Raw genomic sequence first — 19,380 nt, 5'->3', positions numbered from 1 at the left:
CATTTCAAAAAATTAAAAATACAGTTACCATATGATCCAACAACCCACTTCTGGGTATTGATCAAAAAGAACTGAAGACAGAATTTCAAAGAGATATTTGCACTCCTGTGTTCATAGCAGCACTATTCACAAGAGCCAAAAGGAGGGAGCAACCCAAGTGTCCACCAGTGGATGAACAGATTAAAAAAATATACGCTCTAGACATAAAATGGAATATTATTCAGCCTTAAAAAAGAAGGAAACTCTGTCATATGCCACAACATGGATGAACCTCGAGAATATTAAGCTAGGTGAAATAAGCCAATCACAGAAGGACAAATACTGCATGATTATATTTATATGCGGTATCTAAATGAACTCACAGAAGCAGAAAATAGAATGGTTGTTGCCAGGGTCAGGGTGGGGGAGAAAAGGGTAGCTGCCGTGCAATGGGTACAGAATTTTAGTCATGCAAGATGAGAAAGTTCTAAAGACATGCTGTACAACAATGCACATATAGTTAACAATACTATACTATACACTTACCAACTTGTTAATGGAGAAGGTTTTATGTTATGTGTTTCTCACCCTCCCCCCCACTATAGTCCTATAAAAAAGGTTACTCTAGATTCATCATGACAAAGCTTAGAAACAAAACTTGACAGAACCAATCTGATCCACAAGTAACTTAACTGCCTCGCATTACCACCTGAACCATCCCCCACCCCCCGCGTCCATGGAAAAATTGTCTTCCACAAAACCAGTCCCTGGTGCCAAAAAGGTTGGGGACCGCTGTTGTACAGCACAGAGAAGGTAGCCAATATTTGATAATAACTTTAAATGTAGTACAATCTATGAAAATATTGAATCACTGTTGTACACCTGAAACTAATATAATATTGTAAATCAACTATACTTCAATGTAAAAAAGGAAGAAGTGCACAGTTTTAACAGTTTTACACTAGTCAAGTGGTATAATATCATTCAAAGGGAGACTGTAATAACTTAAAGACGCCTATTTTAAACAGCCGCTAAAATAATAAAACAAAGAAATAGCACTAAAGTCAACTGTGGAAAAGATTTAATATTTTTTAAATGTTCAATTATTTTTTTTAAAAGGCCGGAAGAGAAGAAAAAATAGATGAGTAAATAAAAAACAGAAAGCAAGGTAGTATTTCTAGATCCAGCCTTATCAATAATTAACTTTCTGCAATGATGGAAATGTTCTATATCTGCATTATCCAAGACAGTAGCCACTAGCCACATGTGCTATTCAACACTTGAAATGAGGCTAGTGGAACTGGGAATCTAAAGTTTTAATTTTATTTAACTTTAATTAATTTTAACTGAAATATAAATAGCCACATGAGGCTAGCAGCTACTATATTATACAGTGTATGTCTAAATATTCCAAATAAAAATAGATATTTTCAGACTAGACTGAATGGGAAGACCCAAAATATATACTGTCTAAAAAAGTCCAGTATAAATATCAAGACACAGGTAGATGAGAAGTAAAAGGATGGAAAAAGACAAACCATGAAAACACTAATCTTAAAGAAGTGGGAGTGACTATATTAATATCAGAAAAAAGAAGACTTTAGAACAAAGAACATTACCAGGGATAAAGAGAGGACCATTTCACAATAACAAAACAGCCAATTCATCAGGAAGACAAAATAATCATAAATGTGTACGTGCCTAATAAAAATGCTTCAAAAATACATAAAGCACAAACTTACAGAAGTAAAAAGAAAAATCAGACAAATCCACAATTATATTTGGAGATTTCAACACTCCTCTCTCAGTAGTGATAAAATAATACACAGAGAACCAGCACAGATACAGAAGATTTAAAAAGCACTGTCAACCAACTTGATCTAATTGACATTCATAGAACACTCCGCCCAACTAGAATAGACATTCTTTTAAAGTATACGTGAAACATTAACCAAGAATGACCATATTGTGGGCCATAAAACAAGTCTCAGTTTGATTTAAAAACTGAAATCAGACATAATTGTTTGATTTTTGAAAAGGACATAAATTAGACATTAATAACAGGAAGATAGCAGGAAAACTCCCAAATTTTTAGAAATTAAAATAAAGACTTCTAAATAACTCATGGATCAAAAATTGAATCAAAAAGCACATTAGCATATACTTTAAACAAAAATGAAAACTCACATATCAAAATTTGTGGAATGTAGCTAAAGCAGGGCTTAAAGAAAAATTTATAGCTTTAAATGTTTATATTAGAAAAGGTCTAATATCGATCTCATCTTCTACCTTAGAAAGCTAGAAATATAAGAGCAAATTAAACTCATATAAGTAAAAGAAAGGAAATAATAAAGATTCTAAAAGTGTAAATCAATAAAATAGAAAAAAGATAAAATACAGAAAACAATGAACCAAAAGTTGGTTGTTTGAAAACAGCAATAAAATGATAAACCTTTAGCTAGATTAATCAAGGAAAAAAAAAGAAAACACACCTTTCTAGCATATGTATAAAAGGGAATATCACTACATATCCTCCAGACAAGAGAAGGACAGTAGGGAGTAGGTTGTTCCGTTTTGTTTTGTTGTTTTTTTTCTGGGCCGTTGCAGTGCGGCATGTGGGAACTTCCTTTCCTGACCAGGGATCAAACCCGCACCCCCTGCAGTGTAAGTGAAGAGTCTTAACCACTGGACTGCCAGGGAAGTCCCTAGGGAGTAGCATTTTTCAAACTCTATGCTGATAAACTCAACAGCTTAGATTAAATGGACAAATTTCTTGAAAGGAATTCAAGGTTGTTGTAACATTTAAAAACAAATCAGTGCAATTAATCATATTCTAAAATAAAGGAATCAAATCATATGAGCATCTCTATACATGCAAAAAAAACAAACTTGACAAAATTCAGTAACCATTCATGATTAAAAAAAAAACTCTCAGCTAATTCAGAGCATAGCTGAATTGCCTCAACCTGATAAATTTATGAAAATGTATTAAGAATACGATAAAACTTACAGCTAACCTTATGCCTGAAAGACTGAAAGCTTTCCTCATAAAACTGGGAATAAAGAAAGGATATTCACTTACACCACTTCTTTTTAACATTCTACTAGAGGTACTTAGCCTGTCTAACAACTAGAAATATGAGGCATGCAGATTAAGGAAGGAAGAAGTAAAACTGTTTTTATTCACAGATGACATGATTGTGTATATAAAAATTCCCAAGGAATCAACAAAAAAGACGCTGGAATTAAAAAGTGAATTTAGCAAGATCACAAGATAAAAAGTCAATACAAAAAACTGTTATTTCTATGTGCAAGGCCTGTGCACTGAAAACTAACGGCACTGTGGAGAGAAATTAAAGAAGAGCTAAAGAATGGAGGAACACACCACGTTCATATAAAAATAAAATCCCCTAAGGAAAAGTACAAATAGGAGGAATCCCTGTGTAAGGAACTTAGAAAATGGGCCCAGTGTGGCTAACAGGGACCCAAAATAAAACAGAGCCAGGCAGTCATGACAGACCTGGGGTTCAGTCACGTACTCTGTGTTCTCAGAAAAACCAAGAACAGAAAACTATGACTTCTGATTCTGCTAAGGGTCCTACCTGGAAACGTCCCCAACTAGAAGCTCTGATGACCAAGCCAATCATCAAAAACTATAGTCAGGCTTCAAGGACTTGTGGTCAGGCTGCACGGGTCAGTCAATCCTCTTTGCAAGTCTCCCAACTGTGACTTCTACAGATTTTGTTTTTAAAAATCCCTCACTCTCTTTACCCCTTACACCCAAAGGTACTTTAGGTTACAGCCAAAGGCTGCATATCCCCTGTCTGCAAACCTTGCAAGCAATAAAGCTGTCCTTTTGCTTTAAGATAATCCTGACTATTTTCTGGGATTTATTTCTAATTTAGGACAACATTCTTACATTGAAGACAACACTGTTAAGATGTCATAGGGACTTCCCTGGTGGTACAGTGGTAAAGAATCCGCCTTACAAGGCAGGGGACGCAAGTTCGATCCCTGGTCAGGGAACTAAGATCCCACATGCCGCAGGGTAACTAAGCCCACATGCCACAACTACTGAGCTTGCGCACCTCAACTAGAGCCTGAGTGCCACACACTACAGAGCCCATGCGTCCTGGAACCTGCACCCCACAACTACAGAGCCCATGCGCCCTGAAGCCTGTGCGCCACAACTAGAGAGAGAAAACCCGCACACCACAACTAGAGAGAAGACTGCACACTGCAACGAAAGATCCCGCATGCCTCAACAAAGATCCCGCGTGCTGCAACTAAAACCCGACACAACCAAAAATAAATAAAAAATAAATAAATACTAAATAAATCTCAAAAAAAAAAAGTCATATATCCTCAGATGGATCTCTAGATTTAGTGCAATCCCAAGGAACATCCCAGCAGGCTTTTTTTGGTAGAAATTGACAACCTGATTCTAAAATTTATATTGAAATGCATATAAAATGCAAAGATCCTAAAAGAACCAAAACAATCTTGATAAAGAAAAACGTTGGAGTAGTTACAATACTTGACTTGAAGATTTACTAGAAGGCTATGGTAATTAAGACAGTGTAGTACTGGCACAAGGATAGACATAAAAATCAATGAAATAGAAGAGAATCCAGAAACAGACCCACAAATAATTCTCTGGGGCAATGCTGACTGATAATGGGGAGAACTCTATCAAGTGACAGAAATGTTTAATATCTTAATTGTAGTCATTACCTGGTATAAACATTTGTTGAAACTCGTTGACACTTGTACATTTCACTGTGCACTTAAAATGGATGCCTTTTACTACATATAAATCATACCTAAATAAAGGTGATTTTAACACATATTTAGAAACAATCCCCAAAACTTATCTTGGTTCCTAATATGAATCTAGCCTAGAAGGAAACTAAGATTTATTAAGGCCCTATAACGCGCCAGACACTGGACTCTGTACATTTAATCCTCACAACCATCTCCTAAGGCAGAAACTACTCACCAGGGTTTCACATCTGAAGAAATGTTGAGCATTTGCAATCTCACCCACCTAATAAGTGGGGAACTAAGAGTCAAGCCTAAGCTTATCTCTAATGCCCATGTTGCTACCACCACCATCCTCTTATTATGTCTTCCCTCTGGAAATTTTTTCACCAAAGCTACTACTATCCACTAAAACCATTTTTTAAGGCTGACTTTTTTTTTTAACTTTCCAAGGCAAATCAACTCGAAAATAGAGAATAAGAACGATCATAAGCCTAGATAATCCATCAACTGATGGCTAGATCCAGAACAATGACAAGTGCACCCCATGCACTAAATACGTCAAACTACAGTATACTAGACTCATGGAGAGAAGTACAAGCACATTTCAACATATGAGTCTTCCCACCATCACACAGCAAGCTAAGTGATAAAACTGTCTGTAATACTCTTCAGTTGTAGAACTCTCCCAGTGGAATTTTTAAACTTTAAAATTCTACGCCAAGGACTACTTGGTTGAACCACCTATCTCTTATCCTGCTAAAAATGAAAAATCTGAAATTTAACATCTAAAAGTGCCGGGCAAATAACAATATATAGTGATCAAAATCTTTATTCCTGTAAATGTTACAAAAGGCATAAAAGTATCCAAGAGGAAGGTGGTAGAAAATATAGGAGTCTTGTAAAAAACATTCAGTATTTAAGAGGGAGGTCATGGAAAAGACCTTGCTAAAACTTCCAGATAGAGGAGCTAAAGGTGAGAAATAAATAATAAATGTGTGCTTATCTTTGGTGTTAAAATAATACTACACTATATAAAAAACCACGTTTTTGTAACTCAGAGAAACAATACATACTTACAGTTATGTGAACACTGAGGAATCATCATTGCAATGTTGAAATATTCAAAGCAAATTCCACAGCGCAGCAAATCATCTATTGTCTGAAATGCATAAATACATACACAACTATCAGAAAGCCACCAAGACTGGAACATCTGCCACAGAACTCCTTCTCCATCCCCTAAAAAAATAATTTAATAATACTTCTTTGTCAAATATTCAAACTCAAAAGCTAAGTCCACATAAACTGCAGGGGAGAGAAAACCTCCCCCATATGACTTATGCAAATCTTAGGTTATGGAGAACACTACAGAAAGATAAAGCTGACACTGTACAGATTCCCACTCCATGTTGCCAGCCCTTCACAAAAGGGCTACTCTATTTTTCTACTTGCCATGTATTTCCAGCTCCTCCTCCAAGCCTCCTCCTCTTCAGACTCCATTCCCTGGCCCACTGTCACTGCAGGGTGAAAGGTACCAGCAGCCATTCACCACACAGGGTAAGAACCAGATCAGAGAATATTAAAGAAACACTAGAAATTATCTAGTTAAAACCCTTACTTCACAAATGAGTAAACTTGTAACCAGAGCAGGCTCACAGCACATGTGTCAAGCCAGGACAAAACTTCCTGTCTACTGGCCGTCAGTCCAGTGCTTTCTGCTCGGTACTGTACGGTACTACAGGGTGGAGCCAGATGAGGAAGCCCGGGAAAGAGCTGGCGCCAGTGACAGCAGAAGGAGGGGAAGAGGCAGGCAATCTGCAAAGTCAGATAGATGTGCGTCCATCTGGAATGAAACCCAAACAGGAAAGGATCTCTCTTGCAACCTAAAATCTTCTAAATCATTTAAAATGCTATTTCTTTTTTTATATATAAATTTATTTATTTTATTTATTTATTATTTTTGGCTGCGTTGGGTCTTCGTTGCTGCACACAGGCTTTCTCTAGTTGTGGCGAGGGGGCTACTCTTCGTTGCGGTATGTGGGCTTCTCATTGTGGTGGCCTCTCTTGTTGCGGAGCACAGGCTCTAGGCACGCAGGTTTCTGTAGTTGTGGCACGCGGTCTTCAGTAGCTGTGGCATGCGGGCTCTAGAGCGCAAGCTCAGTAGTTATGGCACACGGGCCTAGTTGCTCCGCGGCATGTGGGATCTTCCCCGACCAGGGCTCGAACCCGTGTCCCCTGCATTGGCAGGCAGACTCTTAACCACTGCGACACCAGGGAAGCCCTAAAATGTTATTTCATTCAAAAGAATACTGAGCAGATATTTAAGAGGAAAAAAAGAGAGAGAGAGAGAGAGAGAGAGAGCGTGCTCTCTTATGTACTGGTACGGAAAGACTGCCAAGAAAAGTGAAAAAAGGAAGTAAGGTACAGGCAGTACACACGGTCTGTGACCTTTTGTTACAAAGGGAGGAGGGAATAAGAATATAAATCTGAACGCAAATCTGAACACAAGAACATAACAAATAATGGTCAAAGGGGTCAGGAAACTGGACAGATGAGGGACAAGTATGGAGCAAGACTTTTACTTTTTATTTCGCATACTTTTTGAACCATGAGTGTATGACCTAAATTTTAAAAATGCAAACAAACAAAGACTAATGTCTCCAATAGTTCACATATGATATATTGTTACCATTAGAGAAAACATGCTTTCAAAGAATAATTAATGCATGGAAAAATGTTCATGTTTTAATGCAAACAAAAAAAAAATCAGAGAACAAACCTACAACAATAATATATAACAAAAGAACTATGTAGTTTAATCTCCTTAACAATCTTAGGTGGTCTATAGCATCTATATGCCAATTTTTTAGATGAAGCCTATACAGCTTATAAGGCATTGGATCAAATCCGAGAGGTTGACTCCAAGGTGATCCCAAATTTTCAATGCATATACACATTGTGGGTATGTGTGTGCATGGTGACACATGAGAAAAACTGAAGAACAATAAGAGAAAATGTTAAACAGTGGTTCTCTCTAGATGGTAGGATGCTAGGCAACTTTCATTTCCTCCTTTATCTTACTGTAAACTTTAATTTTTTCCTACTATATACACATTCTACATTTATAACCTGTCAAAAACAAATTTTTGTTACAGTAAAACCAGGGAAATAAACATTCAAATGCCCAAATCTTCCATTACTTTGGATGGTAAGCTACCACTGACACAAAAAGCTAGAGGATTGTGTTGAAAATCAATCAAGAGCAGAGGCAGGACCAGAAGCCAAAGCCCTGGCACCTGGTCTATTTGCTTTCTTCTCTATCACCGTCCTCTCCTGGAGGAGGAGTGGTTCTGACAGATGTGCTGAGCAAGATCTGTGGAAGTGATACCGCATCCGATGAGCTATAACATTCTTGCACAGATTTTCAGTCCAGTGGATGCCCTAGGATTTCCTCAACTTAGAGAAAGTGGAAGGGGGAAGCTTTCACTTCCCTTATCCAATTAATAATCTTCATGACAACAAATAAAAAGCAGGGGGAGAAATACTTAACACATGTTAAGCATTAATAATAATAATAAAGATATATTAATTTAATGGTTACTACCTTCTAGATACCTTCAATCAATTAGCAAATAATTTTTGAGCACCCACTATGTGCCAGGCATTGTGTTAGGCACAGTGAATAAGCCAGACAGGATCTCTATCCACACACATCAACTCATTTAACCAAACTTATAAACTATTTCTGTCTCCAGTTTATAGTTGAGGCAACCCAGGCTCAGAGAGGTTAAGTAACTGAATCAAGGTCACAGTTAAATAGAAGGCAGAGACTAAATTTAACCCAGAACCATTGGAACTCAAATCTCTGCTCTTCTCCACTGCACACTGGAGCCAAAGCCACCACAACTGCAAAACAACGGCTTTCCCAGATCCTTCCACAATGTCAGCTCTTCAACATGGGGAGATCTTCAGTCACCAAGCCCTGTAGATGACACTGATGATGGCAGGTAGAACAAGGCCTTCCACTTACTTTAACCTCCCCCAAGTCCCTTCACTTAATCCTCAAAGTCACCTTAAGAGTCAGTGGGGCAGATGCCATAATCCCTAGTTTACAAAACTGAGCAACAGAAGGAGAACGTGATTTTGCTCAGTCACAAACGGAAGTAATCACAGAACAAGGAGAAAAACCAAGCAACTGATTTTTAGCTAGTACAGAATGGTGTGTTTGCTCTTGACCAAACATAGTAGGAATCCAGGACTCAACCACTACCGTCCATGGAAACAGGAATGCATTGCCAAAAACAAAGTAGCCACAAAACTCAATGTTATTTGAGTGAAAGACTTCAATAAAATGAAAGGATAGGGCTTCCCTGGTGGCGCAGTGGTTGAGAGTCCGCCTGCCGATGCAGGTGACACGGGTTCGTGCCCCGGTCCGGGAAGATCCCACATGCCGCGGAGCGGCTGGACCCGTGAGCCATGGCCGCTGAGCCTGCACGTCCGGAGCCTGTGCTCTGCAGCGGGAGAGGCCACGGCAGTGAGAGGCCCGCGTACCGCAAAAAAAAAAAAAAAAAAAAAAACGAAAAAAAGAAAGGCTAGTGCTAAACGTGAGTCCTGATTCCTTTGTTTAAAAGAAAGGATGCACAACTATCAAGAGTTAGGCCACGTTAGGGAGGAATTAGGGCAAAGTAGCACTAGGCTTCTTGAGGGTAATTAGAAGAAATGAATGATAATGTAAAGGAGACTGCCCGCTTTGCTAGGTGATTACATAAATGTTTTCTGATGCAAGCTCCACTCCAAACCGTGTCCGGTGTCACTGTGGGAGATTGTTCACTAAAGTACAGGGAGAGTTTACATAATGCTTGGCACGCAGTAAGCTCTAAGAAAGGATTAGGTATCACTGTCCTTTCCACTGTTTACAGTTTCTTTCCACATCACTGTGGTTGTTGTGACTGAAAAGCAGAATACCCCGTCCCATACGACAGCCAACCTAGGCTCACCATAAGGGACCGAGGCCTGTCCCCGGTACTTCCCAGGAGAGGAAGAAACTGAGGCCCAGATCCACGCGGTGGCAAGTGGCAAAGCAGAGCCGGGTATCCTGGCCCAGCTCGGCGCTGGCGCCTTGTCCTTTGTCCTCCTCAAGGCGGGGCTGGCCTCCCGCGGACGTCGTACGCCCCCGACCACCCCGAAGCACTCACCTTCATGACTGCCAGGCCCGGAGGCCACTGGGGCTCGACTAGGGAGTCCATGGCCTCCCCTGAAGAGGGTAGAGGGTCCACTACCCACTGATCTCCCTCGCTCCACTACCACTCGAAATTCCCCGCGCTACAGTGCTACGTCAGCAGTCGGCGACGCGCCCGACGCGTGTGCGGAGCACGCTGGGAGTTGTAGGACGTGGCCGAAGCGCAACCGAAGATGCTCTCTTTGCGCACGCGCCAGGCTTTCGCTACGCCTCCGAGCGCAGATGTGTGGTTAAAAAACCCACTTGCGGGTTTTGTACTGTACCATTAATAAGTGAATGCCTGTTGAGTGTTAGGAAGAGACAGCCTAAAATCAAACCAAGCCCAGGCCTTGCCAAAGCTTTCAAGGTCTGGGCTCCTGCCTCTTTCCTCCGGTCGCCCTCGCTGATTGCTATAATGAGCTGTCTCTGCTCAGAGCTGGGGTTTTCACATCCATTATTTCATCTCACCCCATCACAATACTGAGAGGTAAATATCATTATTCGTTTACACAAGAAGAGGCTTTGGCTCAAAAATGTGAATAGAGTTTCTCTGAGTCACGCAACGTCTTTGACCAGACTACACATAGGGCCTCTGGCCTTAAAATAGGAGCTCTTTTATCAAATAGGATGGTTAATTTAATTTAATCATCTTAACTTTGGCGTGTAGCCTTCCAGATATTTCCTGTGCAGATACATAGATACAGTTTTTTTTGCCTACAAATGTTGATATATTAAATGCATACCTCTGTCAACTTGAGGTTTTCTGTTGGTTTAGTTACATACATCCTGAGACCTCTCCATGTTAATACATATAGATTTACTTTGTTCCTTTTAATAGCTACGTAGTCCATAATACAGATGTACCACAATTTACTTATGTACACCCATACTGAGGACCATTTAGGCTGTTTCCAGTTTTTCATTATTGCAAACAGTTGCAATGAACACACTATCTATATAAATCTTGGCACACTTGAGCCAGAATATTGGGGGATGATTTCCTATAAATGGAACTGCTAGGTGAATTTGTGTGCTCTTTAAACACTGTGATAGCTAGCACTATGTGATTTTCCAAAAGGGCTGTACCGTTACATTTATACTCTCACCAAGTGAGTACGAGTGCCCGTTACCCAGATGTGAAGCGCTGACCATCGCACCACTCAGTCTGTCTGCTCAACTCAGCACTCATCGATAGGCTGCCTGATGTGGGCCTCCTTCACATCACATCTCATGGGCAGCAAGTCAGCATACAGCAAGTCAGTTACTCAGGGAAGACCCCTGCAACTTGCCACTGCTTCCCCCTGTGGTCCATGTATTCATTCCTTCGTAATTTTTTTTTAAGTGTTTACCATTGGCCAGTCAGAGCTTCCCTGTGAAGCAGGCAGAAGTGAGGCTGCTATTGCCATTTTACAGATGAAGACAAGGAGGCTCAGAGAGGTTAAGGCTTCACTCCTTTGGGCTCTCTTCATAAGGAACTCTGGCCCCTGAGTCAGAGATATATTAAATTGATTTTTCCCAGCCTGTGCCCAGACTCATTGGGCAATAATGATATTAACAGCATTTGGACAAAGGACTTTAATATCCGTCACAATAATAGCTGACATTTATTAGGCACTTTGTATGCAAAGCACTGTTCTAGATGTTTTTACATATGTTGACTTATTTCAGACTCACTCCAACCAAATGAGGAAAGAGAAATAAATAGATAACTGGCATTGTGCATTCTGCTACTAAGTGGAAGAGGAAGGATTTGACTTGGGCAGTCTGGCTTGAGTCCATATTAAGCACTACAGAATATTCTTATAAGGACCCCATCATGAGAATTATTCCCATTTTATAGATGTAGGAACTGAATCTCAGAGAGGCAAAAGGACTCATTCAAGATCACACAGCTTGTCAGTGGCAAAGTCCGGCATTGAATCTAGATCTTTTAACCCCAAACCAGAAGGGATCACCCATTGACACTTTATAGAGAAATAACAGCAGACAAGGCCGCAGGGCAGAGGTCTAAGGATTCCAGGATGCTAGACCTAGTGGGGCTCCAACAGGAAGGTGGGGAGTGGCAGGTTAGGGGAGGCAGTGGGTTTGTATCAGCCAATTAGAAAGGGGCACGGAAATGAACTCCAGGCTGTGCTGTATGTATTGGATCCAGGCTGTGCTGGATGTATTGCCTAGTCCTGGATGCAGGGAGATGGGGTAGGCTTGGGAAGACAAAGGAAATGAGATCAAGACCAGATCCCAAGCCTGGGTGCGCCAGTAATTGTTCTTTTATAGTACTAGTTGGCTACAAGGTTTAAGGTGGCAAAGCGCTGGGGAAGTGAGAGAAGGATAGAGAGGAGATGAGAAAAGAGAAAAGGAATGGGGAAGGAAGGGGAGAGAGAGAGAAGACAGGGAAAGAAATGCATGCTTCCTATTCAACTATGAAGACAGATTTGGAAGCAGGCATCACTCGCTGGCCCTGGGGTCCAAATCCATCTCCCTGTCTCTGGAGATCCTCCAGGGCAGCACCCAGTACCATTCATCTCTGACTTCCTGACACCAGCTGCTTGGTGGGACTGAATGAATGAGTGAATCTCCAGAATAAGCCCACATACCCATAAATCTCCGCCCTGGACAAGCAGTTCCCTTCCTGCCCTCTTCAATAGCACCCACTCAAGCCCACCTCTGGGCCAGGGAAGGAAAGTCCACACAAGGGCACAAGCAGGTTCTGAAAGCCACTTTGAGCTCAGGACAAAGCATCTGCCTTGCCTTCCCCATAGTATTTATCCACCCGCAGGAGCCAATCTCCGCTAACAAGCTGCTGGTTCCACAGACATTCTCCTTCTGTTAGATCAATAAAGAGATTGCACTTCCTTATTCAGGAGTAAAAACAAAATGTTCCGTACAGAAAAAGCAAGCCTGTGCTCAGCAGAATCTCTTGTTACACTAGCGCAAAGAGAGGATCTGGGATAGGGTGGCCAGATAAAATACAGGATGCCAGGCTTCCCTGGTGGCGCAGTGGTTGAGAGTCCGCCTGCCGATGCAGGCGACACGGGTTCGTGCCCCAGACTGGGAGGATCCCACGTGCTGCGGAGCGGCTGGGCCCGTGAACCATGGCCGCTGAGCCTGCGCGTCCGGAGCCTGTGCTCCGCAACGGGAGAGGCCACAGCAGTGAGAGGCCCGCATAACGCAAAAAAATAAAAAATAAAAAAATACAGGATGTCCAGCAAATTTGAATTTCAGATCAACAGCAAACAGTTTTTTAATATATGTATATCCTAAATATTGCACATGACATACTTAAACTAAAGAATTATTCACTGTGTATCTGAAATTCAAATTTAACTGAGCATCTTGTATTTTATTTGCCAAATCTGACAACCCTAATCAGGAGAACATTCTCCCAGCTGAGTGTGGGGCCTGGTCTGGCTGTACCTTGAGGGGTCCCAGGCCCCCGCGTTCCTTGCCGGGGTCTCTCGTAATCACACTCCTCTTTGTCCTCCATTTTTCCTCCAGGACTCATTTCCTCCAGCCTCATTCTAGGCATGGGAGGGGAATATTGAAGGAGCCAGGCTTTATCCCTTCTTTCTTCCCTCTCTCTCTCCCTCTTTTCCTCCCTCAATTCTAACAAGTGTTTATTGAGCCGGTACCCACCTCTTCCAGGTGCTGGAATTCAGAGGTGAACAAGAGTCGTGGTCCCTGCTCTCAGGAGCTGACACCTTGGCAGAGGATGGGGCCAGGACAGAAGGGAGAATGTAAGAAAAGGAGTAGATAAGCTCATTAATAAAATGGGAAGTGATGTGAAAACAAGAGAGGATGGTGTGGTAGAGAGTGGGGAGACGCTATAAACTGGCTGATCTGGGAAGTTCTCTCTGAGAAGATGACATCTGTGCTAGGATCCAACTGATAAGCTAGAGGCAGCCATGTAAAGACCAGGGCTGCGGAGAGTTCCAGGCCTTGAAAAAAGAGTTTGGGTTTTAATCCATGTTAACTTGGACAAATTATTTAACCTCTCTTTGCCTCAGTTTTCTCATCTGTAAAATGGGGTGATAATAGTAGTATTTGCCTTATAGGGATGTTGCGAGAATTAAATAAGTTATTGTAATTTAAGTGCCTAGAGCAGCACCTGGCACCTAATAAGCAAGTGCCGTGTGACTGTCAGATGCCGGGGTTATTATGTTGCTATAACCCCCACGGGGAGCTCTTGGAGGGTTTTAGGCAGGGAAGTGACATGATCTGATTTACATTTTCAAAAGATTTACATTTTTAAAAGATTTAAAATCATTCACACTTTCATCTACATTTCATTTCTAGCTGCTGGGTGATGAAAGGATTTTAGTGGGAAAAGCACAGATGTACCCATCAGGGGCTGTGACAGGGCTGACCAGGTGGCAGCAGCTGGAGGAGGTGAAGGTGCTCTGGGCTCTGTGCTTACTGGGGACTCTACCCCTATGACCAGGCCACCCTCTAACTCCTCCTAGATGTAGACCCTGCCTTGTTCTCACCAGCCACTCCCACCCTGGAGACCCAGCCCCAGGGCTGGCATGTGAATAAACCCTAAGAATCCTCCTGTATGTTGAGGGACAGTGGCCAAGTCATCATGGAGTCACCTGCCAGATATGTGGGTGAGGCCATCCCAGACCATCCAACCCCAGGCAAGCCACCTGCTTACCGCAAAGAGCAGCCCAGCCAGCCCTACCCATAAAACTGCTCAATATATCCACAGGATCGTGGTAAATAAAAAATGTCTATTGTCTTAAGCCACTAAGTTTGGGGGGGGGTGTTTGTTACACAGCAATGGCTAACTGCTATAGTGAGCAAAAACCAAAGTGACCCTCCGCAAGAGTCTTTTGCCTGCCTGGAGCCTGGTTTGGGAGACCCCAGGTACAGCCCCAGTCCTATTGGTCCCTCCTCTTTCCAGAGCCACCTCCTCCTGCTCTCTTTGATCCCAATACTTATCTGTACTCTGCTTCCAATCTGGTGCTGGATTTTACAGGTGCCAGAGCAAGACAATTCTTCTATGCAACAATTCCTGTCTCCACAGGCTCCAAGCCATTCCTCCTATAAGGAGGCAGCCCTCTACCTGGAACTAATTCAGGGGTGTGTAGCTGAGTCCTGCACCAGAAAATCTCCACCATCTGTCATGATGTCTGGAAACACCCCGCCCCCTATTCAAGCTCCAATTCTTTGATTCTTAAAGGCTGTTTAGATTCCCAGAGCCCCCTTGGGAGCGTTGAGTGCCCTCTGGGGGTGCTAAAGCAGGTTGCCCCTCTCATGTCATAGCACAAATACACCGCATGGCAATTACTTCATCTCCCAGACTAGACCAGCTGTGCCCCAGCCCCAGCTGTGAGTGCAGGGGGTGCCCAACAAATGCTCCCTGGGTGGATCACCTGGCCTGGGGGCTCTGGGGCCCTGGGATACAGGGAGTGCCTGGGGCTAAGAGAGAAAAGCGGGGGACCACTGAAAGGAGGCAGGGTGGGAATCACGCAGGACAGAAATCTCTTTGGTGACTAGGGGAACAAGATTTAGAGTCACACAGACTTCAGTTTGCATCTATGCTCTTCCATTGACCCGGTGACCTTGGATGAGTCACTCACCTTTTAGAGCCTCAGTTTCCTCTTTTGTAGGATAAGAGTAACAATGCCTATCTCAGAGGGTTGTTAGAATAACTTTGTTTTTTAAATCTTGGGAAGCACCTACCAAGGTGTCTGACACATAGTGAGTGGCTGGTTATAGCAGTAGGAGTAATAGTTATATAATTATTACTAATACCTGTTGTTAACCACAGGTCAGAGAGGTTAACAGCACCAGCTCTGAAGTCAGACTGCCTGACTTCAAACCTCACCCCAGGGCTTCCTTGGTGGTGCAGTGGTTGAGAGTCCACCTGCCGATGCAGGGGACACGGGTTCGTGCCCCGGTCCGGGAAGATCCCACATGCCACGGAGCGGCTGGGCCCGTGAGCCATGGCCGCTGGGCCTGCGCGTCTGGAGCCTGTGCTCCACAACAGGAGAGGCCACAACAGTGAGAGGCCCACGTGAACCCACCTGAACCCACTAACCCATCTCATCAATCCTGAAAGGGGGCACCAAACAGCACACACCCCCTGATGTGACATGATGTGGAGTACTCACCCTCCAGAAAGCATTCCTGCCTGAAATGGTGAAACTGAACCTAATCAAACATTTAGATCCAGTTCCCAGGTTACAAGACTGAATCAGATAAACTCAGTTTTTCTGTGTAGGGAACGCCCAGCTGCTCCCTAACACGTCTCTCTTCCCATGAGTCTCCATCGCTAGCCACATGTGACACTTGGCACACTTCTGGTCCCCAAACGCATGGTTTTTCCCCACAACAAGCAATTCTCTGCGACCCAGCTGGGTGTCCTACAACTGAACTCAGTTCTGACACTGTCTACCCAGAGATGGTGTCAGACCCCGCAGGTCAAGGGCTCAGGCTCACAGGCCTGCCTCCCCGACCCTGTTCAAATGCCAATCAGAAACTCATGTTATCGCCTGGCTTCTGAGCAACAGCTGTAGATCAGAGGTTCTAATGACCCCTCCTTGAGTTCGATTAATTTGCTAAAGTGGCTCACAGAACTCAGGGAAACACACTTACCAGTTAATTAAAGGCTATGACAAAGGACTCAGATGAACGGTCAGATGAAAAGACACACAGGGTGAGGTTTGGGAGCATTCCGGGCACAGGAGCTTCTGTCCCGGTGGGGTTGGGGTGCATCACCCTCCCAGTGTGGGTGCGTTTGTCCCCCTGGAAGACCTCTGAACCCCCTACTTTGGGAGTTTATGGAGGCTCCCTCAAGTAGGCAGGATCAATTATGAACCTCATTTTCAGCCCCTCTCCCCTGTCTGGAGAAGGCTGAGGCGGGCTGAAAATTCCAAGCTTCTAATGATGGCTTGGTTTTTCTGGTGACCAGACCCCATCCCAGGGTCATCCAGGAGCCCACCAGAGTCCTCTCATTAGAACAAAAGGTGCCCCCAGTGATCTTATCACTTAGGAATTTACAAGGGCTTTAGGGGCTCTGTGCCAGGAATTGGGGCAGAGACCAGTGCACATATTTTCTATTACCTCACAAACATACACGGAGGGCAGCCACAGGAAACTGACAGCTCATGGAAGCAATCAAACAAATCCAGACCATGGGGCATTCTACCAGAAAGCAAACCAGAGTTCTTCCCAAGTCATGACCAGAGGTTATTTTTGTTTTAAAATAAAAAAGACTTGAGATGTAACCCCACTATGCCCTTGTTGGGCTCCTGATTTGAGCAAACCCAACTTTACAAGACGTTTTGGGGAACAATCATTAAAACTAGTAAGAATTAGGTATTAAATTATACTGAGAAATTATTGTTAATTTTATTAGTTGTAAACATGTGACTGTCATTAGGTAGAAAATGTCATTTTTAGAGATGATGCTGATGTATCTCAGGGCAAAATATCATGATGTTGGTGATTTATTTGAAATTTTAAAAATATAAAGCAAGCTTGGAAAAATTTAAATAATTGTTAAATCTAGATGATAGACATAATAGGTTATACTATCCTCTGTATTCTCGAAGTTTGAAATTTTTCACAGTAAAAATTGGAGACCACAGATCCCACCTGCCATTCTACAAATAGCCACATGATGGCAGTAGAGGATCGGGCTGGACGTGAGCCCAAGCTTTGAGGAAGAAATGCAGAAGAGCAATCACCCCACGCATTCCTTATGCATTTTTTTAAAAAAATCTCATCCTTGCATTTAATCGACCTTTCACTAAACTGCCTGTGTTGGGCTGGGCCTATAGGGGACAAAGAGTCAAATTCAGCCCTATCCCTGCCCTCCTGCAGCCACTATGTCTAAGTAGTGTCTGTATATCTGGGGGCCAGGAAGGAGCTGTCACCAGGAGTCTTGGTGGGTCCGAGCAGTCACGGGTGTCTATATGTTTGCCATCAGTGGAGTGGAGACCTAGGCCGGGCACGTTGAAAACAAAGAAATTAATATGGGGGCAGGGATGTGGGGCAGGGGGGAAGCCAGCCACCTATGTTTTGAGTTGACCTCTTCCACAGGTATTCAAGTTTACCACTTATCAACTGTGTGATCTTCAGAAAGTTACTTTACTTCTCTGAACCTGATGGGGCTCAATAATGGTTCATACATTATAGTCTCTCTGTTGGAAGAGAATGAGATAGTCCATGTAAGTTGCTTAGAACAGTGCCTGGCACACAGTAGATGCTCAATACAGATGTATTTATATACCTATATGTTCCCATTTGGGGTTCTGGGACAGGAGCAGGCGGTGAGCTAGCTGATTTACACAAAGGCCCCAAGGCCCATTGGGGAAAACAACAAATTTGGCTTTGGGACTGGGGCACTGGAATTAGGGCTCTCCAGAAGACAAGATCATCATTATAGCAGCTACATTTATTGAGGGTTTTCTCTGCGCCAGGCACTGTCCCAAGCATGTTCTATGTGCTAACTTATCTACTTCTCACGACAAGCCTCCGAGGCAGGTACTATTACTGTCCCTGCTTTAGAGGTGACAAAACTGAGGGGCAGAACTGTAGAGAATTTTCCTGAGCCTTCTCTGCTGGTAAGGAGGGGAGGCCAGGATTCAAACCGTTGCAGTCCTCATTCACATCTGCGAGGGTGGCTGTACTCCTCTTAGGCAATGGGTGTTGTGGGAAGACAAAGCACTTACCTAGAGACGGGGGCGGGGTCACAGGAGGGGACCAGAGCAGGTATGGAATCCTGGGCTTAAAGCCCCTGCACATCACCTTCCTCATGTGTCAAATAGGGATGCTAACAGAATTTACCCCTGTGGATGGTCTTAAGGTTTCAGTGAGGTGAAGTATGTGAAGTACTCTGCACTGTGTTCTTGGAAGAACATCCAGCATGTGCTTGATGAATATTAGTTTTATTATTGTTAAGCTAACCCGGAGTCCAGGGATAAGTGCAAAGTTGGAGTATGTCTGCATGAGCATTTTTCTAGCCTATCAGTTAGCTATTGCTGCGTAACTAACCACTCTACAACTCAGTGACCATTTAGTATTTATCATGGTCTACAGCATAAGGACAGCCCCCAGGATCTCCTTTGGGCAACTATTCGTTCCTGATAGAAGGTGTGGGTGGGGTTGACACCACCCTTGACACCAGGGGTTGTTTAGACCCTCTGGCTGCTTCAGGGATGACCTGCAGCGTAATTCTGACCAAGATGAATCAAACTTAAGACTTTCCTTGTGTTGAAGCTGAGGAGGTGCAGGCAGGGGGAGCTTCCGCAGCCAGCGGGCAATCGCAAGGTATCGGAGAGCCCTGTGAGCATAAAGTTAACAGGCAGAGCTGAGTAGAGCCAGCCTGAGAAGAGGGGACTGCGGCCGGGAGACCACGCCACTCTCAGACCATCTGTGCTTGGAGCCCATCCTAGCCTGGAGTTCCCAGCTAT

General features: G+C 43.3%; 1 protein-coding gene across 3 annotated transcripts in view; it reads right to left on the bottom strand.

Annotated features, from left to right (window-relative positions):
* The window catches only part of RAD18 (RAD18 E3 ubiquitin protein ligase), a 107,188-nt gene extending 97,102 nt beyond the window's left edge, over positions 1-10,086 (bottom strand). For all 3 annotated transcript variants that reach the window (XM_081245042.1, XM_081245043.1, XM_081245044.1), the window contains exons 1-2: positions 9,939-10,086; positions 5,821-5,902 (exon numbers count right to left, since the gene is read on the bottom strand). In XM_081245042.1, the coding sequence (XP_081101168.1) occupies positions 5,821-5,902; positions 9,939-9,989 (133 nt within the window). In that variant the 5' untranslated portion in view covers positions 9,990-10,086. The remainder of the gene's footprint in view (positions 1-5,820; positions 5,903-9,938) is intronic.
* Positions 10,087-19,380: the final 9,294 nt, after the last annotated feature.

The sequence above is a fragment of the Mesoplodon bidens genome, assembly GCF_964165515.1.
Source record: "Mesoplodon bidens genome assembly, chromosome: 10".
Classification (NCBI taxonomy): Eukaryota; Metazoa; Chordata; class Mammalia; order Artiodactyla; family Ziphiidae; genus Mesoplodon; species Mesoplodon bidens.
This window is presented reverse-complemented; position numbering and strand designations above follow the sequence as displayed.